We start from the raw sequence: 27,326 nt of genomic DNA, 5'->3' as shown, positions 1-27,326 counted from the left end.
TTGGTGGGAGTGTAAATTAGTTCAACCATTGTGGAAGACAGTGTGGCGATTCCTCAAAGATCTAGAGGCAGAAATACCATTTGACCCAGCAATCCCATTACTGGGTTTATACCCAAAGGAATATAAATCATTCTATTATAAGGATACATGCACATGTATGTTCATTGCAGCAGTATTCACAATAGCAAAGACATGGAATCAACCTAAATGCCCATCAGTGATAGCCTGGATTAAGAAAATGTGGTATATATATATCATGGAATACTATGTATCCATAAAAAGAAGGAGATCAGCTGGGCACGGTGGCTCACGCCTGTAATCGAAGCACTTTGGGAGGCCGAGGTGGGTGAATCACCTGAGGTTGGAAGTTGGAGACCAGCCTGACCAAAATGGAGAAACCCTATCTCTATTAAAAAAACAAAACGAGGCCGGGTGCGGTGGCTCACGCCTGTAATCCCAGCACTTTGGGAGGCTGAGGTGGGAGGATCACCAGGTCAGGAGATCTAGACCATCCTGGCTAACACGGTGAAACCCCATCTCTACTAAACAAAATACAAAAAATTAGCTGGGCGTGGTGGCAGGTGCCTGTAGTCCCAGCTACTTGGGAGGCTGAGGCAGGAGAATGGTGTGAACCCAGGAGGCGGAGCTTGCAGTGAGCTGAGATCGCGCCACTGCACTCCAGCCTGGGGGACAGAGCGAGACTCTGTCTCAAAAAAAAAAAAAAAAAAAAGAGCCGGGTATGGTGGCGGATGCCTGTAATCCCAGCTACTTGGGAGGCTGAGGCAGGAGAATCGTTTGAACTCAGGAGGCGGAAGTTTCAGTGAGCCAAGATTATGCACTCCAGCTTGGCAACAAGAGCGATAAACTCTGTCTAAAAAAACCCAGAAAAACAAAAAAGGAGTTCCACCAGGCACAGTGACTCACACCTGTAATCCCAGCACTTTTGGGAGGCCGAGGCGGGTGGATCACCTGAGGTCAGGAGTTCAAGACCAGCCTGGCCAACATGGTAAAACCCATCTCTACTAAAAATACAAAAATTAGCTGGGCATGGTAACACATGCCTGTAATCCCAACTACTCGGGAGGCTGAGACAGGAGAATCACTTGAACCCGGGAAGTGGAGGTTGCAGTGAGCTGAGATTGCACCACTGCACTTCATCCTGGGTGACAGAGCAAGACTCCGTCTCAACAACAACAACAAAAAAGGAAGGAGATCATCTACTTTGCAGGGACGTGGATGGAGCTGGAAGACGTTATCCTTAGCAAACTAACACAGGAACAGAGAAACACCACATGTTCTCACTTATAAGAAGGATCTGAACAATGAGAACACATAGACACATTCGGGGGATCAACACACACTGGGGCCTGTGGTGTTAGGAGAGGGAGAGCATCAGGAAGAATAGCTAATGGATGCTGGGCTTAATACCTAGGTGATGGGTTGATCTGTGCAGCAAACCACCATGGCACACATTTACCTGTGTAACAAACCCGCACATCTTGCACATGTACCCTGGAACTTAAAATAACTATATAGCTATCAAAGTTATACTTTGTTTCTTGCCAAAATCAGTTACCTTTATTTGCAGAATAGAATCCAACAACTGATTTTTGTTTAAGAAGGAATCGTAGCGTATGTCCGTTAAACACCATATAAGTAACTGACTCTGAACACCGGATGAGGCTATAACAGGTCAGGTTTTAAGCACAAGCATATAGATTCACAGAACGGCGCCAGACCCTGCCCTGGTTGCTCAGGACACACAGGAGAATAAATTGCACTCTCTCCTTCAGTTTGCATTCTGATGACAGAGACAGCCAGATGCACAGTTTCATTCATGTTAGTATGGGAAGTACTGGGACTGTAATATTAATAACATGCCAACAAGGAAGGACCAGTTATAATAGCTTAGCCTGAGTGTCAAGGAAGGCTTTAGTGAGGAGGTTGCCTTTCATTTAATCTGGGCCTTGAATTTGTCAACTAAAGACAAGGGAGAAAGAGAATAGATGGAAAGCACAGAATGATAATGAGCAAGTTTGGGGCCTGAGTTGTGCAAATAAATATTCCTTATAAATTGCACTACATGCTTGAGATAAAACAAGTTGAACACCGTTTGAGCAGTGTTGATAGTAGAGTGCATTTTAAGGTGTCAGCTTCTCTCAGGGCCTGCAGTCATTTCAGCAAGCATGGGTGTTTGGGGTCCTGCCAGTGCGTCTGCCCTTGCCTCTCAGCCCCACAAGGGGAGAGCAGTTGCTGGTTTGCTGCCTTTGCTCCAGGCCTGGTTCTGTGACTTGCCCTAGGCCACCTCTCTTTTCAGTGGTGTGATTTGATTCCCACGTATTTTTTTTTTTTCAATTTGAACACCCTTAATCTCCTCCCCTCAGGCCTTCACTGAGTTTATTTCTAGGAAGAACAGACCTGATGTACGGAGACCTGAAGCCCAGGTCATTCGAATTCTCCTACACTCCCTATGTTTTGTGGTGTGTCACGACATCAAATGTTGGTAAAATGTGCTGAGGATGCGTCAAAACCCTGGACCATTGCAGTTCATAGAAGGATTTCTTTTCTACATTTAAACTATGGTATATACAGTATGCCAGCTATTTTCAAGCTTTATTATTACCTTTTAAATTTATAGGTTAGCATAATTTAAAGTGTCGGGAAACCTTCTGGATTTAGTCTAGAAATTCTGGACCATCATTCTTTAAACAGTTCTGTTAACTTGTGAAGATCAGGATGATAAAGATCTCACCCTATGGGAGAGCGTACGTGGTGGAAGTCTAGGTTTGACCACTGTGGAAATCAATTGCCAGTATCCTACTAGGTTGGACATTCAGGCACTCAGTTAACCAGCAGTTTTTCTCCTGGATGTGTAGGAGAAACACACACACCAGGAAATGTGGCCAGGTGTGACCAGAGCAGCAGAAATCTGGAAACAGCTGGAGCACCCATCAGCAGGTGGAAATTATATTACAGTGTTATTATACGACAGGGAGATGTGTCATACAGTAGTGAAAGTTAGGGGCCTGCAGTTATTTGCAATAGGCAGATTAGTCTAAGAAGTGTAATACTGAACCAAGTCCCGAAGACTCCTATGATAGAAGTCCATGTTAACAAAATTCAAAAACAATCAAAATGAAACAGTGTTTCATTTGGCACACATATGTATAGTGAAACCTTTTTAGAAGCAGAAATACAAAATTCAGGGTTGTGGTTTTAATGGGTACTCCTTGTGGGAGGATGAGGGTGAGATGGGAGAGGTAGATGCAGGTAGGTGGATGTTACCAGTCATGCCCTTGGACCTGGGTATTGGCTTCATGGGTGTTCACTATGTAGTTATGCTTTTTTTTTTTTTTCTTTTTTGAGACAGTGTCTCACTCTGTTGTCCAGGCTGGAGTGCGGTGGCACGATCTCGGCTCACTGTAACCTTCGCCTCCAGGTTCAAGCAAATCTCCTGCCTCAGCCTCACAGGTGGCTGGGATTACAGGTGCCTGCCACCACGCCCGGCTAATTTTTATATTTTCAGTAGAGACGGGATTTCACCATGTTGGCCAGGCTGGTTTCAAACTCCTGCCCCCAGGTAATCCACCTGCCTTGGCCTCCCAAAGTGCTGGACTACCGCACCCGGCCTATGCTTTTCAACTCACACATGTGTGCACATACATGCTTGTGTGTATCAGAATTACATTTAATTTCATAGATAGGACTGATTTCATTTATAGGCAAATGAAAAAAATCAGCAGAAGATTCAGGTTTTGTTTTTTTTTTTTAACGAATGTGTTATTTTCCTTTGGCTGCTGTAACAAAGTAATCCCAAGTTGGTGGCTTGCAAAAACAAATCTATCCTGTCATAGTTCTGGATCTGGAAATGCAAAACCAAGGCCATGCTGTCTCTGACAACTGTAGGGAAGAAGGCTTTCCTGCCCCTCTCAGTTTCTGGAGCCACCAGCAGTCCTTGGCCTTCCTTGGCTCATGGCTGCACCACTCCAGCCTCTGCCCCCATGTTCACGTGGCCGTGTTCCTAGTGCCTGTGCTCACCTCTTCTAAGGGTGGCACTCTTTATATTTAGGATCTGCCCCATGCCAGGGTGTCTTCATCTTAACTGACAACATCTTCAGAAATCTTATTTTCTTTTTTTTTTTTTTTTTTTTTTTGAGACGGAGTCTGGCTCTGTCGCCCGGGCTGGAGTGCAGTGGCCGGATCTCAGCTCACTGCAAGCTCCGCCCCCCGGGTTTACGCCATTCTGCCTCAGCCTCCCGAGTAGCTGGGACTACAGGCGCCCGCCACCTCGCCCGGCTAGTTTTTTTTTTGTATTTTTTAGTAGAGACGGGGTTTCACCGTGTTCGCCAGGATGGTCTCGATCTCCTGACCTAGTGATCCGCCCGTCTCGGCCTCCCAAAGTGCTGGGATTACAGGCTTGAGCCACCGCGCCCGGCCAGAAATCTTATTTTCAAATAAGGTCACGTTCTGAGGTTCCAGATAGACGTGAATTTTGTAGGACATTATTCAACTCACTGTAGTGGTCAAAAGCTGTGGGCCGGGCGTGGTGGCTCAAGCCTGTAATCCCAGCACTTTGGGAGGCCGAGACGGGCGGATCACGAGGTCAGGAGATCGAGACCATCCTGGCTAACACGGTGAAACCCCGTCTCTACTAAAAAAATACAAAAAACTAGCCTGGCGAGGTGGCGGGCGCTTGTAGTCCCAGCTACTTGGGAGGCTGAGGCAGGAGAATGGCGTAAACCCGGGAGGCAGAGCTTGCAGTGAGCCGAGATCCCGCCACTGCACTCCAGCCGGGCTACAGAGTGAGACTCCGTCTCAAAAAAAAAAAAAAAAAAAAAAAGCTGTGAAAAGGCAGTTCACAGGAAAAGAAATAGAAATGATTAATATCAAAAATATGCTTAAGACTGGGTGCAGTGGCTCACACCTGTAATCCCAGCACTTTGGGAGGCCAAGGTGGGTGGATCATTTGAGGTCAGGAGTTCAAGACCCGCCTGGCCCACTCGCCAGCATGGTGAAACCCCTCCTCTACTAAAAATACAAAAAATTAGCTGGGTATGGTGACATGCACCTGTAGTCCCAGCTCCTCCGGAGGCTGAGGTAGGAGAATTGCTTGAACCCAGGAGGCGGAGGTTGCTGTGAGACGAGATCACACCACTGCACTTCAACTTGGGCAACAGAGTGAGACTCCGTCTTGAAAAACACACACACACACACACACACACATATATATATATAATGTGCTTAACCACACATTACTAAAGAATTGCAGGTCCCACTTACGCCATTTTTTTACCTATCAGATTGCCAAAGGTTGTGCGATAGAGTTGGCAAGGGTGTGGAAACATGCATCCCCACGATACTGGGAGTGTAGATTGGTGTGGGCTTGTTGGAAGTTAAACACAGAAAGATATTGATTGGCCTCCTCTTCCCTGGCCACAGTGCTGCCCTCCACCCCCTTCTTCCTCAGCCTCCCTGCCCTGAGCCCCATCCCTATTCTGCCACAGAACCACCGTGGGTGTCTGCAGAGTTGGGCCTTAGAAACCTGCCGAGGAAAGCAAGCTCCTGGGGGAGAGGAGCAACTACGTTTTGAGGACGAGCTTCCCTCAAGTGGGCTGCTGCCTTCCTCGGCCCTCAGACCCGCCAGTGAGACTCTGGCTCTCAGCAAATGCCTCCCCAATTCCTTCAGTGGAACAGCAACATAACTGAAGGCCAAAAGAGGACTTGAAAAGATGGATCGGGGGGAGGATTGAGGCATCCCGTGGCTACTGGGAAGCCGCTGCCACAGTCTTCCTGCTCAGCAGGGACTGTTCAGCATGGCTCCATCTCTGGCTCTGCCTCGTTAGTCTCTCCCCAGGGGCCCTGCAGTTGATGTCCTCGTGGGGAGTCCTTGTCCTTGCTCTGCTCGTGGACAGGCACCCAGCAGGTGCCCGTGGGATTGGGCTTAACAGTCGCCATCATCCAGCCTCAGCAAACATGAAGTGTGTGCTATTAGAGAAGGCCTAACCCAAAACTTATCCCAATTTTCCATGGACTAAAAATAATCTAGATTAAGGTTCTAGGTGAGTAATGTAAATACTCAGTAGGTCATGCTGCTCTCACGTACTTGGGAAGCATTATTTCCAGACTCCAAACTGAGAGGCCAAGGGAAACCCTCTGTCTCTCAACCAGCAGAGGCAGACACCAGCTGTGTCCCCAGCTCCGCTGTCCACCTGTGCTTGAGTGCTATGTGAGTGGCCATGTCTCCCTGAGCATTGCACGTTAGGGGCTGTGTGAACCAGAAGCAGCTCTGGCACAGAGGAGACGTGCTAAGTGGAAGCCCTTGTGGCGAGGCCCCCACCAGCAGACTGTTCTGAGGCAAGCCGCCCTCACTGGTCAGATCTGACCAGATCTTTGGAGATACCTGTGATGTCCTGAGACACTCACACTCTGTGACAATAATGACTCAGCCGTACGTAACGTGAGTGCCGTAGCTTAGGGGACAGTGATGGTGAGCAGAGCCATTACTGGGGGCCCCGTTGGGATCTCAGCAGGACTGAAGGAAGACAGGTTGTATGTTTAAAGTTGACAGTACTTTCTCTCTCTGTAGAAACATGAAGACACCGACTGTCCCTGCGTGGTGGTATCCTGCCCTCACAAATGCAGCGTCCAGACTCTCCTGAGGAGCGAGGTAGGGGCGGCCAGGCCCGGCCGGGAGCCTGTGAAGCCCTTAGGGCTGCGTGCCTGGGTCCCCTTCCCTGCATAGCCAAAGCCTCACGTTTTCCCAGTTCATGAGAGTCATGTGTATAGCCAGAAAAATTAAAACCGCAGCAAAAAGCCTTACACCATTTTTTGGAAGTCAGAAGCAAGCAGTCAAAAGCTACGGTGTAGGGTCGGGTGCAGTGGCTCACACCTGTAATCCCAGCACTTTTGGAGGCCTCAGCGGGTGGGTCCCCTGAGATCAGGAGTTCAAAACCAGACTGGCCAACATGCTGAAACCTCGTCTCTGCTAAAAATACAAAAACTAGCCGGGCGTGGTGGTGCACACCTGTAATCCCAGCTATCCAGGAGTCTAAGGCAGGAGAATCATTTGAACCCAGGAGGCGGAGGTTGCACTGAGCCGAGATCGCACTACTGCACTCCAGCCTGGGCAACAAGAGCGAAACTCCATCTCAAAAACAAAACAAAACAAAACTACAGTGTGGTAAATTCAGAGCAAAGATTGTGAAGCATTAAGAAAATGGGAATATTTTATATACAGTACAAGCAAAGGTGACAAGGGGTTTTTAAAGCAATTTTAACTCTATAGAATAGTAATTGCTGTTAGATTATCTCAAGAACATGAATTAGAGACACTTCAGAACCATTTTGCTCACACATGCTGGGTGGAGGACAGCTCCCACATTTTAGGGCCTCCAGAAGGGCCCCGCGTGGCCTCCACCAAGGGTTGCGCGTCTCACATTGCCCTTGGCACTCTCTTTGAGATAGGTAGATTTTGCGTTGACTTCACTTGATCAGGATATGTCCAGTTGGGAAAATTTCAAGGATTCTTAATGTTTCTGCATCTGTCCTTACCTGGAGCTCCTTTAGTTAGTATTCTGGGAGTCATCTGGGGCTACCCTGGGCTCCCTGGATGTGTGGTACCCTGATCTAAGGAGCCGGCTCACCTGCTCACCTCAGCATTTTTCAACAGACTGAAATTTTATTAATAGATACAGGGTAGCAGCAGGAATAACCAGCCTCGCATGCCCCTGACTGAGCAAGAGGGCCCATGTGGGGCTAGGGTCAGGGACTCGGGGTACAGGAGGGCCCAGAGAGCCACTCTCCCCCAAGGTGTGCCCTCCCAGGACCTTGAAGCTGAGGGTCAGGGCACAGTCTCGCCTGATGACAGTGGCCTCTGGGCCCTGAATGTGCCCCTGGGAGGAACTGGGGAAAAATACATGTAAATTATTGCCACAACGGGACAATCCTCTGTTAGTGTTTAAAGAGTGCGTGCTGTTGAAATAATTTTTTTTTTTTTTTTGAGACGGAGTCTTGCTCTGTCGCCCAGGCTGGAGTGCAGTGGCCGGATCTCAGCTCCCTGCAAGCTCCGCCTCCTGGCTTTACGCCATTCTCCTGCCTCAGCCTCCCAAGTAGCTGGGACTACAGGCGCCTGCCGCCACGCTTGGCTAATTTTTTGTATTTTTTGTAGAGATGGGGTTTCACCAAGTTAGGATGGTCTCGATCTCCTGACCTCGTGATCTGCCCGCCTCAGCCTCCTAAAGTGCTGGGATTACAGGCGTGAGCCACTGCACCCAGCCAATTATTTATTTATTTATTTTATTTTTAGTTTTGTTATTTATTTTTATTTATTTATTTATTTTTTTTGAGATGGAGTCTCTCTCTGTCGCCCAGGCTGGAGTGCAGTGGCGGGATCTCTGCTCACTGCAAGCTCCGCCACCTCCCGGGTTAATGCCATTCTCCTGCCTCAACCTCCCTAGAAGCTGGGACTACAGGCGCCCGCCACCATGCCTGGCTAATTTTTTTGTATTTTCAGTAGAGACAGGGTTTCACCGTGTTCGCCAGGATGGTCTCGATCTCCTGACCTCGTGATCCGCCCGCCTCGGCCTCCCAAAGTGCTGGGATTACAGGCGTGAGCCACCACACCCGGCCAATAATTTATTTTTTTAAAACATTGTTAAACCTGCATCTCTGTTGGGTTTCTGATGAAAGATGCTATTGAGCTATAGGTTATTCCTGCCCCTATTCCAGAGCTCCTGTAGATTCCCTAAGACTCAGAATACTGATAATAAAACCAATTTAGAAAAAGGTCCAACACCGAATTTACTCTAGTACACTGAAAATAACATGCATCAAGCCCAGTGTGTCCCTGGTTTAACATGTAATAGTGTTGACATGCAGGTTTGTTATTGCAGTAATGACACTGGAAGAATACATTCTAAGTTTTTTAATTAACCTTGTTCTGCGCAGTCTTCACACTGCGTTTCCCTGCCAGTCACCTGTCACGTGCCTTGTGGGCGCTTCCTGCAGGGACAGCCGATCTGGGTTCCGAGGAGCAGCAAGGGCATCAGGCTGCCAGGTTCCTACCGCCTTGACTCTGCCCTGGCTCTGAGACCTTCCTTGAAGGTTAACCCTAGCGGTGGCCACATGGGCCCCTCAGTCCCTGCCCCTCCTCCTTAGCTTTCGCAGCAGGGATCCATTTTCCCCTCTGTTGTAAATACCCACCTAGAGGGAAGGACCGCCTTTGTCCTGGGAGACTGAGAAGTTGTAGAACTTAGGTGCATCCTCCAGGAGGACGTGCTTCATGAGCCTTGAGAACACATGCGTGCTGGCACACAGAAAGACACCTTCCAGCTGCTGCACCCACTGCTGCACCCACACACCCTCCTCCCAAGGAGAGTCTGTGTTCTGTGAAGAAGATCTATCCCTAGAGTTTCCTGATGGGAATTTCTTCAATAAAAGGCAAAACTTCTGCTCAGTCTTGGGGCATGATAAAGAAAAAAAAGACCAAACTATACCTCATTTGTATTAGCCTAACTCCTTAAAATGTAATCTTTTCCATTCCCTTTTCTCTTGTTAGGGCATCATAAGTGATTTTTATTTGATAACTCACCAGCATTTGAGCTGAGCAAGGGACTTTTTTCTTGCAAAATTAGTTATTTGCTCCCAGCCCCACCTAAATTTCCTGCCATCAATTAGAGGTGACAGTATTAAGATTCTATTGCTAGACTGATCTTAGAGGTCTTTGAAAAGCTACCTGAGTTTCTGGCCCTTACAGAGGGAAAAAGTCTTTTCAGATGAAGGAAAAACTCATCTGCACTTATCTCAAGTATTATGAGTAATGGTACATTGTGTAAGCTTGCTTTGAAAATATATTTATTTTTGTGTACCGTATATTAGGTGTGTGACCCAGTTGCATTCTGAATGCTTTCTATTTTTTTGTGTTTTCATGCAATTTTTGTTTATGGTCTTTAAATGTGCATTTCAGTTTATGTTTTTTCTTTCTTTTTTAAATTCTGGCACTACAGATGGCATGTCACATTTTGAACAATTTGTTCTAAAGAAACTGCAAGTTTAAGAAATGTTATAGTAAATGTATTCTTGTATATTGGCGTATATGTGTATACACGTGACTAGACCGTATATTTACTGCATAGAAGTCTAGGCAGAGATGATATATACACACCTGTAGCGATAAACACCATTCTTAATAGTACAGCCCAGATGCTATCTGTGCCCTAATATGTTTGAACATTTTCATGCAAACGTTTGTGCCACAACTCACGTCTCTTTCCCGTTGCAGTTGAGTGCACACTTGTCAGAGTGTGTCAATGCCCCCAGCACCTGTAGTTTTAAGCGCTATGGCTGCGTTTTTCAGGTCAGTATCCGACATTTGTCCTTCCCAGTCACTGACATTCTGCCATGAGAGAAAGTTATTATATTAACATTTTAACATGCAAGCTCTGGACTCCTTATTCTTCGTCATGAAACTGAAACACCCTGTTGCCTGGGTGACGAAAGCCACGTGCAGCAGGCGGGATGCTCGCTTTCCAGTTGGTGGTGTTTTGAGACTGCAGGGAGACACTGCGCTGAGGTGGAAGTTAATACATTAAGAGAAGTGCTACATCCAAACCAGCTAGTAACGCAACAGACAGGCTTGACGTTTGGTGGGGTTTTCAGATAGATTGTTACGGAAATTTTCGCTGTTACCTGAATATAAGCGAATATCAAACTGAGCATAGTTTCAACAGCGTGTGTGTCAGTACACAGCCATAATGATCACACACGTGTGTATCCATAAATGCATTTGATATACATGTCTGTGCTGACTCTGACCCCAGCTGGGGACAGACGCAAAATGGAGCACAGCTCATAGAGAGCATACCTCCCAGAGAACAGCGTGGGGAGGGCGTCTCTGCTGCTGCCACACATGTAGTGTGAGAAATCTGCATCTGGTGTTTTGTTGTTGTTTATTTTTTAACACATCTGAGATTGCTAGTGAATGGAACCAAGTTTTCATTTAAATATATGTATCTTAAAACTATCAAGAGGCAGTATATGTTACAATTACAGTATTTTATATTTTACGTAGCACCAATACATTGTTATGAAGTCAGTACAGAGAGATTGGCATCTTAGTATTTTCTGAGGAAGAGAACAGCCAAAGAGTAAGAATGACTGTGCCTTCCTTTGCTTTAGTCTCTAACAAGACTGAGCCTCCCCTGTTCTGTCGTACGTAGTATCATTCATTCTCTCTGTGTATGTGTATATATATGTTTATATATTGCAACACTTATATCAACATATATATATGAATATTCTATGTACAGAGTATATGTTTTGGAGATCATTAAAATGCTTTCTGTGGCTTCTTAATTTTCTAATAGCAAAACAAATTATATTTCAGACAAATTATTTCCTTAAATATATGAAGTACAATTACATGTGCTTATTCCTGACTCTAAAATGGTCTACATCTTATGTACTCTGTAGATTGTATTTGTTTTGTATGTAACTTTTCTAAGAATACTAGAATGGTGAAGAGCAATACATCTTTGGATACAGTGTATTTGAACTAATAAATTAATACTTTAGTAAATTCTTTTGAATCCTGCTTTGCTTACATGTTTACTAGACTGTTGTCTAGTAAAGTTGTGGCAGTATCTCGCCACAACTATGGGTGTCTAAACATTTTCCACTTATACTACATTTTAATGAGAAAAATAGTTTGTAATAGATCAAGAATGAGTTTAAAATTTAATTTCTTGATATTACAAGTGTCAACCCTTGATAAGAAGCCACTTGAGATGAGCTGGAGGGATGAGGAAATAACCCTGAGATGCTCACTGTGGCATTGCAGGGTGCTGGCTCTGCTGGCTCACTGTGGCATTGAAGGGTGCTGGCCTCCTCACCTGCACGCAGTAGCCAGGTGGCCCTGAGCACAGCCCTCCTTAGGCGCAGAGATTCCCTGTTCATTTGATGCAAATAGGTCTCCCCTCTTTGTGTTTAGTGCTGCTTTTAGGGTTGTATGTTAGCCTTTCTGCCCTTTGGAATGCAGCGAGGTTCGCTGAATGCCTCACATCTTTGCTCTCGCAGGGGACAAACCAGCAGATCAAGGCCCATGAGGCCAGCTCCGCCGTGCAGCACGTCAACCTGCTGAAGGAGTGGAGCAACTCGCTCGAAAAGAAGGTGGGCTGCACACTTTCCTGCTGCTATGGGATTTATATCATCTCTGCAGATTATTTAAAGACAGAACCTTTTTATAGTTATTAATGGGTTTTGGATAAAAGAAACCATATCAAGAGATTGTCAAAAAAAACTCTGTGTGTTCTTGAGCTTATAAATGAAGGTGTTTTATTTTTGTTCTTTGTTTTTTAATTGCCAAACAAGTGTGAAGTGCTTTTTTAAAGTCAATCACATTGTGATTTTTTTAGCATCCATCCAGCACAGAGATGATCAGATGCCCAGTCCCCACCCTGCTGGTTTTTTTTTGTAAGCAAAGTTCTGTTGGAAGACAGCCATCCTTACTCGCTCTGTGTTGTCTGTGGCTTCTTTTGCTCGAAAGCAGCAGAGTTAGAGATTGTGGGGACTGTACAGCTTGAGATATTGACTACTTGGCTCTTTATAGAATAAGTTTGCCAGCCCTGACCTGGGTGGTTACCCCTCTAAATGTGTTACACTTCTGTGTCTTTTACAAGAGACAAACAGGAGAAAATATTTGATATGACTACAATTGATTTTGTCATTTGACACCTTGTGAAACTTGGTGCGCTCTCCACATAGATGCGACCACTTCCCGAAAAGACTCACTCTCCCATGCTGTTTTTTTTTTCTTTTTTTTTTTTTTTTGAGACAGAGTTTTGCTCTTGTAGCCCAGGCTGGAGTGCAATGGCACGATCTCCGTTCACTGCAACCTCTGCCTCCCGGGTTCAAGCAATTCTCCTGCCTCAGCCTCCCGAGTAGCTGGTATTACAGGTGCGCACCACCATACCCAGCTAATTTTTGTATTTTTGTAGAGACGGGGTTTTGCCATGTCGGTCAGGCTGGTCTCAAACTCCCGACCTCAGGTGATCTGCCCACCTCAGCCTCCCAAAGTGCTGGGATTACAGGTGTGGGCCACCGTGCCCAGCCTCCATGCTGTTCTTGAGAGACCTTCATTGCAGGCCTGTAGATGCAGGAGCAACGACCTTCCTGCAATAATGCTAGCTCTCAGTGGAGTTTGTTCTGTGATGTTCAGCTCAGCGGGGCCTTCTTATCATGAGAAGATGAAAACCTCTAAGAATTGATAGAGAAGAAGTTGTTGTAGGATCTACCATTGTGGCTTAATTACAAAAATATAAACTTAATTCAATATTCAACAAACATGTATTGAGAACTTGTAGTAGGAGGACACTAAGGTGAATTAGAACAGCCAATGGAGTTGACATTTGAGTTTCGTAAAGATTTGAATGTCTTGTTTCCAGTGTTAAATCCCAGCAATTTAAAATGTAAATATACTGCAAGGAGTCTAAAATTTTAAATCAAAATATTTCCCTTTAACCTGCCTTAAGAGAGTTTTTCATCTAAATGCTTGAGCTGAGGTTGAGAAGCAGTGGAAGGATTGGCGTCCTGTGCACACACATGGAGCAGAACAATGCTGATAGGCAGCAATGCAGAACTCATATTTGCAGAATCCTGGAGATCTTCCTGTGAGCATAGAGCATTTGCTCTGAGTTCAATGGTGGTTTACCTAGGAATCTTTTATCCCTCTTTTTGAAGCTGGCATTTTGTTTCTGTCTTTTCAAAATTGTAGGCATAGATCATAAGGCTTCTTACCTCTCATAGATGCTGTGTTTCTCATTTAGAAGGTTCTTCGCTTCAATTTAAGGATAGGCTTTGTGGGCCAGGCGTGGTGGCTCACGCCTGTAATCCTAGCACTTTGGGAGGCCAAGGTGGGTGGATCACGAGGTCAGGAGATTGAGACCATCCTGGCTAACACGGTGAAACCCCGTCTCTACTAAAAATACAAAAAAAAAAAAAAAAAAAAAAAAAAAAAATTAGCCGGGCGTGGTGGCAGGCACCTATAGTCCCAGCTACTTGGGAGGCTAAGGCAAGAGAATGGCGTGAACCCAGGAGGCAGAGCTTGCAGTGAGCCGAGATGGCGCCACTGCACTTCAGCCTGGGCGACAGAGTGAGACTCCGTCTCAAAAAAAAAAAAAAGGATAGGCTTTGTGGCTGGGCGTGGTGGCTCATGCCTATAATCCCAGCACTTTGGGAGGCCGAGGCAGGCAGATCACCTGAGGTTGGGAGTTCAAGACCAGCTTGACCAACATGGAGAAACCCTGTCTCTAACAACAAAAAAAATTCAAAAATTAGCCGGACATGGTGGCGGGTGCCTGTAGTCCCAGCTACTTGGGAGGCTGAGGCAGGAGAGTTGCTTGAACCCGAGAAATGGAGTTTGCAGTGAGCCAAGATCTCGCCACTGCACTCCAGCCTGGGCGACAGAATGAGACTGTCTCAAAAAAAAAAAAAAAAAAAAAAAAAGAATGTTACCACTGAGTTAGATACACAGTAGTTGAACAGGTCTGCAGCACGTGGTTATCCAGCAGGATGGTTGTGGACTATGCTGTCATCTGGCAGCCTTTCAAGGCCGAGTCCCTGTGAGGATTCGGCTCCTTCCTTTCCATTCTGTGCTCTTTTCCCCACTGAAAGTGAATGGTTTGCATCATTGGAAACCCCAGGACATACCAGAGCAGCCCGCCCACACACAGTGCAGCAGTTTCTCACTCTGTGAATGCCTCATGTGTTTAAACTATCTCCAGCCAAGTCACGGTGGAAGCCCCAAGAGTGCAGGATGCACAGCTGTGCACTGCCTTCTTGGACGTTGCCAAAGGACTGATACCTCCCGGACTCTGCCCATCAGAGCAAACCCCCGCCCTGTTGTCAGGCCAGCCAAGCCTCGGCTCTGCACATTCTCATTGTGCTTATGAGAATGTGCATGGTGCCCTTCACTAGGTCCAAAAGCAAAGGCTGGACAAAGAGCAGCAATTTTATGTTTACTTACAATGGGAATTTATTTCTTATTATAGAATTATTCAGTTGGAATTTCTTAGGTTATTTTGTTCATCTGTCATAGAAAATAGAATGTTTGAGCTGGTTCAAAAAGACTGATCCTCAGCCAGGCACGGTGGCTCACGCCTGTAATCGTAGCACTTTGGGAGGCCGAGGCAGGCAGATTGCCTGAGCTTAGGAGTTCAAGACCAGCCTGGGCAACACTGTGAAACCCTGTCTCTACTAAAATACAAAAAATTAGCCGGGTGTGGCGGTGTGCGCCTGTAGTCCCAGCTATTCGGGAGGCTGAGGCAGGAGAATTGCTTGAACCCGGGAGGCAGAGGTTGCAGTGAGCCAAGATCACGCCAGCCTGGGCAACAGAGTAAGACTTGTCTCCAAAAAAAAAAAAAAAAAACAGGCCATTCCTCACATTCATAGTCAAACTAAAGAAAAACTGCAAAATGGACTTAAAAACACCCATTTTATATTTTAAGAAGGCTTAAATGGAGGGGAAATGTAAAGCCCCCCCACCAAAGTGGGCTGGAGTAAAGGACGTTCTCAGTGCAAAGAATCTCGGACCTCCTGGGCAGGTGTTTCGCCGGCTCCTTGGAAACACACCTGCCGGGTGGACTTTCCCGTGCCTGCGGCATCTCCCTGTAGACGAGTGGAAGCAGCGATCTGCAGGACCTGGGAGTGGAATTCTTTGATTAAATAAATAAATAGTTTAAATAAGGGAAGTCCTAAAGTGAAAGAAGTTGAGTTGGCCGGGCGCGGTGGCTCAAGCCTGTAATCCCAGCACTTTGGGAGGCCGAGACGGGCGGATCACGAGGTCAGGAGATCGAGACCATCCTGGCTAACACAGTGAAACCCCGTCTCTACTAAAAAAATACAAAAAAAACTAGCCGGGAGTGGTGGCGGGTGCCTGTAGTCCCAGCTACTTGGGAGGCTGAGGCAGGAGAATGGCATGAACCCGGGAGGCAGAGCTTGCAGTGAGCCGAGATCCCGCCACTGCACTCCAGCCTGGGTGACAGAGCAAGACTCTGTCTCAAAAAAAAAAAAAAAAAAAAGTTGAGTTTAGTGTGACATGATGTGTTCATTGCTGTAAGTTGCTTCTGCTCATGCTCAACTGCTAGATTTGTTGGAGAGCAGTGGCGCAGTTATGGCTCACTGCAGCCTTGACCTCCCGGGCTCAAGTGGTTGCACCCAGCCTCCCCGGTAGCTGGGACTGTAGGTGTTTGCACCACACCTGGCTAATTTTTGTTTTTTCTTTTTGTAGAGATGGGGTTTTGCCATGTTGTTGTCCAGGCTGGTTTTCAATTCCTTGGGCTCAAGTTGTCCGTCTGCCTCAGCCTTCCAAAGTGCTGAGACCACGTGTGAGCCATGACAGCTGGCCTATTGACAATGTTTTGGAGACATTACTGGGATTTTTGTCAAAAGAGTTGGCACACATGTCATCTTTTTGCAGGGATATGAGAATAAAGAGTCTGAGAATTCTGTCCCGTGTTTGACAGATGGAAATGAATGAATTGTTACTTTCAGAGGGACACAACCACCACGCGATGCTGCATATGGCCCGCTCCACATTCGTGCAGGTTGACCACTTGTAGGAGTTCGTGGACGTATGAGGCAAGGAAGGAAGGAAAGCCAAGTTTTGCAGAGTAAAATCCTAGGAAAGTGAAGTTATATTTTGCCCATGAGACATTGCGAGTTTTGTATTCCTTAGTAAATACATACTTGTTTTAAAATAAGATAGTGATTGCTTCAAAAGATGTCTCTTGACTTGGCCAACTGTGCCGAATATGAAAAGCACGCCCGTCTTCGGGCTGGTTATCCTTTAGATGGACAGCATCAAGAGTCAGCTCTTTATCACATCTGGTTTTGTGCCGAGATGCCCTCAGGCCGTCACCTTTGTGACCATTGGTCCCCAGGCATTGGTGGTTTTAGAGTGTACATCGTTGGAGAGGCACACAACGCATCTGGCACAGAGCTTAGGGTCTTCTGGGGTGGAGACCACCACCCCAATGGATAGACAGAGACACCCGTTGGTAGATGGGGGGTCAAGATGCCCTTTGTAAAAATCTTGTGAGGAAGAAAGCCTCGTAGGAGTTACCCTTGAACTTTCATCTTTGAGACCAGGTGTTAATTTGTCTTTGGGAGCTAATTATCTTTCAGAAAGATTTGGAAAGGTCAGAGGTGGGGTTGGAAATGCTCACTCAGCAGGCCCTCCCTTCAGCTGACATGGGTTGCAGAGGCCCTTCTGTGCTTCTGTAGAAGGGTATCCTCAGGTGTCAGTTCTGCCTGCCCGTGTTGAGGGGGAGCAGACTGGCCCCAAGGGTGCAGCACCCATGTAATTTTTTGTATTCTCATCACTCTGTCATTATGTTGGCGCAGCTGTTGAAACTGCAGGGTGTGGCCCCTGGGTGGATGTGAAATAATTTAGTAGGTTGTGACCAGCATTGTTTATATTTATGGGGTACAGTGTAATGTTTTGGTATATATACATACACATTGCAGAATAGTTAAATCGAGCTAATTAACATATCCATCACGTCACTTCATTTAAAATCTGCTCCCCCAGCAGTCTTGAAACACGTGTTAGTATGAATCAGTCACCATGCTGTTCAGTGGGCTCAAAAACATCCGTCCTTCTGTCTACCTGAGGCTGTGTGCCCTCTGCCCAGCAGCTCCACAAGCCCACCCCACCACCCACCTCCACCGCCCACCTCCACCAGCCCCGGTAACCCCCATTCCCTGCTTCTGTGAGCCTGACTTTTTTAGATCCCACGTCTAAATGAGAGTACATACTGTTTGCCTTTCTGTGCTTGGCTTATTTCACTTAGCATAGTGTTCTCCAGGGACTAGTATTTTCTTAAATGAAATGGAATAAAAGAAAAAATACCAGGGTGCATTATAAATTATTAGGGCAAGTACGGCTTTATGACATCTGTTTTCAGGGATACCCACACACGTTGGTATAAATGGGGTGGTACATAAGCATCTGTTTCTTACTATGTTTCCTGGTCAACAGTTGAAAAATACTCTGGTAAAAGATTTACTAGTTTTTAGCAAAAACTTGAAAAAGCATCTCATTTATTCTGAAATTCAATCAGCTGCTGCACTTTGCCTCACCCTAATTACTGGAAGAGATTCTGAGAAACACTGTTTATGGGATTCCCTATTAAATTAGGACTGGCTGGGTGTGGTGACTTACACCTCTAATCCCAACCCTTTGAGAGGCTAAGGTAGGAGGATCACTTTAGGCCAGGAGTTTGAGACTAGCCTGGGCAACATAGCAAGACCCCAGCTCTAAAAAAAAATTTTTTTTTAAAGCCTAACCAGACATGGTGGCGGCATGTACCTGTAGGCCTAGCTACTCAAGAGGCTGAAGTGGGAGGATCACTTGAGCCCAGGAGGTCAAGGCTGCAGTGAGCTATGATTGCACCACTGCACTCCAGCCTGGGGACAGAGCAAGACCCTGTCTCTAGAGGGAAAAAAGAAAGAAAGAAAAGTACCAGGACTACCACTTTCTGTGTGAAGGGATTTTTTTCTTTGAAACTCTGTCAATAAGCTAACAGAAGGCCTATCTTGTGAAAATTTAATTTATATCGTTGTTAATTAATATGAAAACCACTTTTGGTTACATTAATTAAAGAATTTCTTTTTTAGGTTTCCTTGTTGCAGAATGAAAGTGTAGAAAAAAACAAGAGCATACAAAGTTTGCACAATCAGATATGTAGCTTTGAAATTGAAATTGAGAGACAAAAGGAAATGCTTCGAAATAATGAATCCAAAATCCTTCATTTACAGGTAAGAATCTTAGGACTGTGGCCAGATCAAAGGGTAGAGGAGCTTGCCTGTGTTCCCCTTCAGGGCTTAGCAAACTGCTTGAGCTGAGTCCTTGACCTTTGCAAGCAGAAAGGCAACTGATTTCTCTGGCCTAAGCGAAGGCTTAGAAAAGGCAGCTGGGCTAGCACAGGCCCAGCCTGGGAAGCTGCAGGTCAGCGTTTTCTTACTGCCTTTTCTCTGGAGAGCAAGCCTCCACCACTCTTCCATGCCTTTGATCTACTGTTGGAGAAATAAGATGCGAAGCCTGTATTTTTTAAATTAGTTGTTTTTATTGTTTAAGATTTCATATTGTTGATGAGTAGTGGCTATGTGCAAAGTCTCACTTCCTGCAGTGAGGTGCTGTGCAGCCCAGCTCCTCTGTTGTGAGCTTTCTAGTGACACGCGTTCACCCGCTGGGTTTCACTGTGGAGATCCACATGCACCTCCAGAAGAACAAACCAGTGAACCTTTGCCGCCCTGAATAGAAGCGATGATATAAAGGGGACTGATGAAATGTCGCTCCTCCTGTCTTCTGTCGTCACAGGTGTCTGTGAGGTGCTTGTTAATAGATGAACATTGTAGATGCTCTCTGCACATTAAGTTACTCGTGTGCGTTGGTGATAGTAATTCTCGTGTGTGTGTCACACACTGTGGAAGAATCACTCATGTCACTCAAGGGCCTGTACTTACAGTGTGGCCCTACATTATCTGGAAGAGAAAATACTTCTAATAGCACAGAGTCATGGCATCTTTGAGAATGCCTTTTCTCTAATTTTTGACATTGGAGATGAGTCATAGTGACTTGAATTGCATAGAGATTTATTAAATTAATTTCTTTTTTATTATACTTTGTAGTTACCCAGAGAGAAAAGGAGAAAACACAATGAAACATTATGTTGTATTAAAAAAGGCACAAGTCATTAGCATTAAATCAAGCCACATAAAGTACAATGTTTCTTAAAACACCAAGCCTCCTGCTGGAAGCCCCCAGCATTTTGCTGAGGGCCCAGAGATGTGTCGGTCATCAGACTGGCCAAGGCGACTGGTCAGGCCACTGCTGCAGGGCCCTGGCCACCCTGTGGCCCGCCCGCACCTGCACTCCCTGGCAAGCAGCTCTGGCTATTCACGAGATCATTGCTGTGGTTGACCTGGGGCTCAGAGAGGCACTGGAAAGGCCAGGGAAATCACCTCTTAAAATAGCCACAACAGAAGGAAGAATGCACAAGTACTGGATTCATTTACAACAAAAAGTTAGAATATACGCAGTGATGTGTCGACGCCCCATCCCAAACCTCACATTTCCTCTGCGTTCCTCTTCAGTTTCTCCCCTTCCTGTCAGACGTTCTCATTTACTTTACTTTTTAGTCGAGTTTAATCACTCTACGGTGTGTGATTTCTACTTGAAAACTTTTGTGATTGGATGAACCAATGAAGCATAAGTCAGAAAGAAAAGGGAAACCAAGTTGCCAAGGCTGGAGAAGTTAGGATGGAGTGGTGACGGCAGCGGTCAGTGTCCCTTGACATGTGACGAGTAGGAGGCTGGGCATGGCAGACAGCAGGTTGTGTTTAGAGAAGGGACTCAGAGCAGGCTGCCCGTGTCTGATTCCCCTGAGTGCAGGGATGTGGCCCTGCCTGAAACGTGTGAAAACTCTTCTCCATGTGACCCTTTGAGCAGGTGTGGTCTAAACAGAAGGTCCTTCCAACTGTGTGTTTTTTTTGAAAGGGGAAATTCAGTGTTACCTTTGGGATGACTGTGGGGTTGGTGGTCTTTAGCCAGGAGGATTCTGCGCTGTCCATCCTCAGGAAATGCTGATTGAAAGCCTTCTGATGCCCAGAGGTGCTGGCCGTGTGGGAGCTGCACCAGACCAGGCCATCCCTCTGCTGCTGCAGGCCCCGCCCACCCTCTTGAGTGGCAGCCCAGCCCAGCCGTGTTCCCCATTGTTTCATCCTCAGTGCCCTTCCGGTTGCCCCAGGAAGAGTTTATTGTAAAATCTTACTGTGGCCCAGAAAACCTCTGTGACTGGCCACCCCTCACCTTCCCAGCTTCGCCCCGCTCCCCGTGCTAAAGTGGACCAGCTTGTTGTTCCTTGAGAGGCTCCCTGCTGCTGCACAGATGTCTTTTTCTCCTGCTTCCTCTCCTGGCCAGCTCCAGGCACTCCTTCAGCAATGTTTGTGGACCACCTAGGTGATGAGGGCACACGTCACTTGGGGTCTTCCTCTTTCTTCCTTGTCTGATTCTCCAGTAGACCCTAAAGTCCTGGTGATGGCGGGAGTCAAAGTACAGAGGGCCCGATGGCCTGGCTGTGGCGGTGGGGGTGCAGGTAGGGGTCAAGGAGTGGAATTCGAGAGTGTCTTTGCTTTTGCATGCCCGGGGAACAATGAGTTCTTAATATTTTACTTCTTAAATATGCTGTTTTTCTTTATTAAGAAGACAGCCTAGGCCGGGCACTGTGGCTCACGCTCATATTCCTAGCACTTTGGGAGGCTGATGCGGGTGGATCATGAGGTCAGGAGTTCGAGACCAGCCTGGCCAAGATGGCAACACCTCGTCTCTACTAAAAATAGAAAAATTAGCCGGGTGCAGTGGCAGACATCTGTAATCCCAGCTACTCAGGAGGCTGAGGCAAGAGAATCGCTTGAACCTGGGAGGCAGAGGTTGCAGTGAGCAAAAATTGCACCTTTGCACTCTGGCCTGGGTGACAGAACAAGACTCTGTCTCAAAAGAAAAAAAAAAAAAGAAGATAGCATAGGTGCGAGCATGACCCAGGCTTCTGGCGTCAGTGGACTAGATGAACTGGTGGTTCTTGCAGTCGGGGGTCCACAGGGCACATGCGGAGCAGTAGGCGCTGGGACAGAAGGGAGGGACATCCATCCATGCAGCCCTCACTCAGGCTGCAGGCACCACCGGGCTTCTCACAGTGCCGGGCTTGCGTGCCAGGGTCCCGGCGGCCTGAGAGTGGGGCCTCACAGCAGGTGACGCGGTTGCAGCCCTGGCGTGCAAGTGTGTGAGGCTCATGGGCTGATGCTCCCTGCAGGCAAACCTTCTGATGTGGACTGTTGATGTGGAGTGCTGTCTGTCTCTTCAGCCCTGTGTCGGAGTCTTTTTTCTGTACAATTCCACACCTGACTTGAGATTTACTTTTATAGAAGTTGCAGTGGCTGAGTGTAGACCGTCTTCAGGGATGAAATCACGTTGGCTGTGTTTTAGAGAACACTTTATGTGGCTCTGCATTCTGCTTTGAAATGGTGCCATTGATACAGATGAAGGGCCTGTTTGAAAAATAGCCCGAGTTCCCTTGCTGCTCATGGAGATACCTTTTCTTTAGTCGTGCTAGTCTATGCATGCGGTGCATGCATGTTGTGTGTTCCTGACTTGGGGGCCCCTGCTGTGCAGGGAGTCCTTGCTGGAGACTCCCGTTCTGTGCTCGAGGTCAGGCGTGCCCTTGCGTAGCACCATCACGGGGGAGGGGTGGCTGGGCGCCATCCCCCTCTTAACCTCAGGGGCCTGAGGCTTAGCGTGAGGCACAGCTTGTCCTGGGCCACCCTGCCTGGGACTCATGCTTCATTTCGGAGTTTGCTGAGTTACAAAGGGCATCTCTCAGACTTCTGTTGATGTTTTCATTAAGTTTCCCCTGCAACTCGCGAGCACCTGCCAGCTCAGTGCACGGTATCAGAAGGTAGAGATTCAAGAGGCTCCTGGTGCTCACTAGAGGAGCCATGTGATTTGGATGTTCAGTGTCGTCAATGGTATTGTCCCCCAGCAAATAGACTTGGTGAGCTAATTAAATATCCTTCTGAGCATGTACGATTGTGTAAACTAAAGGGGCAGGGACAGTGTCAGTTTAAAGGGACAATGACAGTGGAAAGAGGTGTTCGTTTCTTGGAAAGAACAGGAAGAATAACACTGCTTTTATACCCAAAAAGTCACCCAAACCTGTCATGTTTGTGTCTTCGTGGTTAATAACAGCCAGCAAAGGTGCTGAAACCTAGATGTTTAAAAATAGACTTCCAAAAGGAGAAGTGAATTCAGGGGGCCCTGGGACCCGCCCCATGAGCACCCGGTGTGGCTGCAGCTTGTGAGGTGGCTCAGTCATTCCACAGCTTCACTGAGCACTAAACCCTCCAGCCCTCACAAGCTGCTTGAAAATGCACATCCTTTTTTGAAGTGAAAACCCTTTAAGTCCCTGGCTTCATCTCACAGGTGGGCATTCCAGCCCCTTAACACAGACTGGGCCACCAGGGCGGAGTACGGCTCCCACGCCTCCAAGTAGTGACAAATACGAGCGGCCTGTGTGTTTTGGGAAACGGTTTCTGAATTAGTTAAATGAAGTAGCATAAAGTCAGGCCTGGTTGCTGGCAGCCTCACGTGTTCGGGGCAGGTCTCTGCGTTCCTGCCTCCCTCGCTGGGGCCTGGCAGCCTGGGTGTGGAGCCGGTGGGGGAAGACCCTTGTGCCTGCTGCATCGGCCCACTGGGTTTCACCCAGGGCCTGAGGACATGCCCTGGGGCCCTTTCCTGCCACCGTCCAGGTGGGAGGAGTGTGAGGAGTGGAGTCTTCTCCTGGGAGGGTCGTTCTGGGGCAGCCACAGAGACAGGGCTGTGCTTCTGCCCCAGACCCAGCAGCAGGGTAGGAGGTCTTTAGATGTTCCAAGGGAAGATGAGGGCACATGGGCACAATTCTGGCATCCTAAACCTGAGACCCTGTGGCAGCCATGCAGGGCCACTTGCCCCGTGGGACCTGCACTTACAGGGGTGAGGTTTCTCTGGGAAGCAGGGACCCTCCATACCTATGGCCCCCGAGGTATACGAGGGCTGCAGAAGAGATGTCCATGGGAGCCTTGTGGCCCTGCACAGGTGCTGTGGCCTGGGAGAAGAGCTGGGAGGAACACGTGGGAGTGTGAGGGTGAGGTTGGATCTAGGTGTCTGACAGGATTGCTGGTGTGGGGTTGACTGATGCCAGGGTGTGGGCATGTGAGAAACAGGTGGGCAGGTGGCACCAGTGCTGCTGTGAAACAGGGAAGCCTGGGCAGGGGCTGTGGGCAGCAGAAGCATGAGCTGCTGCCTGCCCCAGAGACAGTGGAGACCTCTCCCCTGGTCTTCTGAACACTTGCCACCTGTCACTTCACTTTCCTGGTGGCTCTCTGTTGACAAAGCAAGCTGACCTAGCGGAGCCTCCTGTTGTTTTCTTCCATCTGGCTTCACGTCACCTCGAGTGCTCCCTGCCGGCACAAGCACTTGTTCCCAGGGAGCTCCCAGGAGGGCCGATGCAGAGCCCCGCTCCTGGAGGCAGAGCCGCGGGTAGCAGGCCTCTGTGACTGTTCTGCTCCTAGCCCGTCTGTGTTTGATGGGAGGCGGGTGCAGCATTTTCCAAGTCCTAACTATGTTTTGCTTTTTAACACCTTTGGTTTGGAAGCGAGTGATAGACAGCCAAGCAGAGAAACTGAAGGAGCTTGACAAAGAGATCCGGCCCTTCCGGCAGAACTGGGAGGAAGCAGACAGCATGAAGAGCAGCGTGGAGTCCCTCCAGAACCGTGTGACCGAGCTGGAGAGCGTGGACAAGAGCGCGGGGCAGGTGGCTCGGAACACAGGTGAGTCAGGGGCCGGGGCTGGGCCAGCAGTGTGCATCTGGGCCCCGGGGGACTGCTGGGGCAGGGTCTGTGGGATGAGGGCTATGTTAGGTACATGCGCCTTAGAACAGTTCTTTCCAATTATGGGTAACACGCAGAGGTGTGATGACTTTCCTGCTGAAAGTCCCCCAGCAAAGACAAACGTTTCCCACACGGGCTTGTCCCCGCCATGTGAGGCCCTGTGTGGTGTAGAGAGTAGGGGCAGCTGCAGCCACGGGAAGCTACAAAGCCCTCCTGGGAGAGACTGGCCACAGTATGACCCGCAGGACAGGCCCAGGTGCACATGGCCAGGACCTGCTGGTCGGGGCGCCCCAGACCTGACTCCTAAGGGCCAGGGGGCAGCAGTCCCACTGCGCTCTGCCAGCGTGTTTCTGATCCCACAAGCAGATGTGGGCCTATGGCTTTGGGGACTGAAAGAGTATTGGGAATATTTACATGAAGAGGATTAATGGCAGAAAGAACACAGATTACCATGGCATGTGGGGGGCCGGATGAAGCAGGCAGAGGATGAGGCTGGAGGAGAGGGGAGCAGCTTCGCCTCCGAGAGAGCAGAGGCCACCTGCAGGCACTGAGGCCGGTGGGAGGGGTGGGGAGAGCACAGCTGTCTCCTGCTCCCAGGGGCTCCCACCAGCAGGCTTCCCAGGAAGCCATAGTGGAGTCGGAGCGCTCTGTCTTGGACCCTGCAGTGAGGTGTCCTGTGACACACAGGCAGGTCACCCACCTAGGACATCCCCTCTCAGCAGGCCGTGCCTAGTAATGTGTCCAGACAGGGCTGTGGGCATGAGAGCGGTGGTAGAACTGGGACAGGGACCTGGGCTCTTCCCTGGGAGGCGGTGGCCTCAGGACATCTGTCTACACAGTTTTGCTGGTGTTACCCCCAGAAACCAGTCATTTTTATATTGTTTCAGATGCTGGTGTGACTGGGCATGGTGGTGTGGCCTATAGTCCCAGTGCTTTGGGAGGCTGAGGTGGGAGGATTACTTAAGCTCAGGAGTTTGATGCCATCCTGAGCAACAGAGCGAGACCTTGCCTCTTTAAAAATTAAAAAATGAGGCCAGGCACGGTGGCTTATGCCTGTAATCCCAGCACTTCGGGAGGCCAAGGCGGGCAGATCATGAGGTCAGGAGATCGAGATCATCCTGGCTAACACAGTGAAACCCTGTCTCTACTAAAAATACAAAAAATTAGCCGGGCATGGTGGTGGGCGCCTGTAGTCCCAGCTACTCGGGAGGCTGAGGCAGGAGAACGGCGTGAACCCAGGAGGTGGAGCTTGCAGTGAGCTGAGATCGCGCCACTGCACTCCAGCCTGGGCGACAGAGACTCCATCTCAAAAAGAAAGAAAAAGGGCCAGGTGCGGTGGCTCATGCCTGTAATCCCAGCACTTTTGGGAGATCGAGGCAGGTGGATCACCTCAGGTCAGGAGTTCGAGACCAGCCTGGCCAACATGGTGAAACCCTGTCCCTACTAAAAATACAAAAATTAGCCAAGCGTGGTGGCAGGCACCTGTAATCCCAGCTGCTCAGGAGTCTGAGGCAGGAGAATCGCTTGAACCTGGGAGGAGAGGTTGCAGTCAGCTGAGATTGTGCCACCGCACTCCAGCCTGGGCAACAGAGTGAGACTCCGTCTCAAAAAAATGAAATAAAAAGTGCTGGTGCAGCTTTGCTTTCCTAACCTTTCTGACATTCACCTGTCTCATTCACCAAATCCCTCCTCACCTGTGGCAGGCCTGCTGGAGTCCCAGCTGAGCCGGCATGACCAGATGCTGAGTGTGCACGACATCCGCCTGGCCGACATGGACCTGCGCTTCCAGGTCCTGGAGACCGCCAGCTACAACGGCGTGCTCATCTGGAAGATTCGTGACTACAAGCGGCGGAAGCAGGAGGCCGTCATGGGGAAGACCCTGTCCCTTTACAGCCAGCCTTTCTACACTGGCTACTTTGGCTATAAGATGTGTGCCAGGGTCTACCTGAACGGGGATGGGATGGGAAAGGGGACGCACCTGTCGCTGTTTTTTGTCATCATGCGTGGAGAATATGATGCCCTGCTTCCATGGCCGTTTAAGCAGAAAGTGACACTCATGCTGATGGATCAGGGGTCCTCTCGGCGCCATTTGGGAGATGCGTTCAAGCCCGACCCCAACAGCAGCAGCTTCAAGAAGCCCACTGGAGAGATGAATATCGCCTCTGGCTGCCCAGTCTTTGTGGCCCAGACTGTTCTAGAAAATGGGACATATATTAAAGATGATACAATTTTTATTAAAGTCATAGTGGATACTTCGGATCTGCCCGATCCCTGATGAGTAGCTGGGGAGGTGGATTTAGCAGAAGGCAACTCCTCTGGGGGATTTGAACCGGTCTGTCTTCACCGAGGTCCTCGCACTCAGAAAAGGACCTTGTGGGACGGAGGAAGCGGCAGAAGGCGGACGCGTGCCGGCGGGAGGAGCCACGCGTGAGCACACGTGACACGTTTTATAATAGACTAGCCACACTTCACTCTGAAGAATTATTTATCCTTCAGCGAGATAAATATTGCTGTCAGAGAAGGTTTTCATTTTCATTTTTAAAGATCTAGTTAATTAAGGTGGAAAACATATATGCTAAACAAAAGAAACATGATTTTTCTTCCTTAAACTTGAACACCAAAAAAACACACACACACACATGTGGGGATGGCTGGACATGTCAGCATGTTAAGTAAAAGGAGAATTTATGAAATAGTAATGCAATTCTGATATCTTCTTTCTAAAATTCAAGAGTGCAATTTTGTTTCAAATACAGTATATTGTCTATTTTTAAGGCCTCATCTGGTCTCTGTTTTAATAATTTGTTTGTCAGAAGACCCTGAAGTATATACCTAGGTCTTTTTTTTGA

The 27,326-nt window shown here is 48.0% G+C and overlaps 1 protein-coding gene across 9 annotated transcripts in view; it reads left to right on the top strand.

The window, feature by feature from the left end:
* The window catches only part of LOC105467377 (TNF receptor associated factor 3), a 136,016-nt gene extending 108,758 nt beyond the window's left edge, over nucleotides 1-27,258 (top strand). For 7 of the 9 annotated variants that reach the window (XM_071099543.1, XM_011716940.3, XM_071099541.1 and 4 more), the window contains 6 exons: nucleotides 6,587-6,667; nucleotides 10,280-10,354; nucleotides 12,073-12,165; nucleotides 18,673-18,813; nucleotides 24,243-24,417; nucleotides 26,181-27,258. In XM_071099543.1, the coding sequence (XP_070955644.1) occupies nucleotides 6,587-6,667; nucleotides 10,280-10,354; nucleotides 12,073-12,165; nucleotides 18,673-18,813; nucleotides 24,243-24,417; nucleotides 26,181-26,752 (1,137 nt within the window). In that variant the 3' untranslated portion in view covers nucleotides 26,753-27,258. The remainder of the gene's footprint in view (nucleotides 1-6,586; nucleotides 6,668-10,279; nucleotides 10,355-12,072; nucleotides 12,166-18,672; nucleotides 18,814-24,242; nucleotides 24,418-26,180) is intronic. The other 2 variants (XM_024788374.2, XM_024788376.2) reach the window with 2 other exon arrangements.
* Nucleotides 27,259-27,326: the final 68 nt, after the last annotated feature.

Source organism: Macaca nemestrina, chromosome 7 (assembly GCF_043159975.1).
Source record: "Macaca nemestrina isolate mMacNem1 chromosome 7, mMacNem.hap1, whole genome shotgun sequence".
Lineage (NCBI taxonomy): Eukaryota > Metazoa > Chordata > Mammalia > Primates > Cercopithecidae > Macaca > Macaca nemestrina.
Note: the sequence above shows the minus strand (reverse complement) of the source record. Positions and strands in the feature narration are given on the sequence as shown.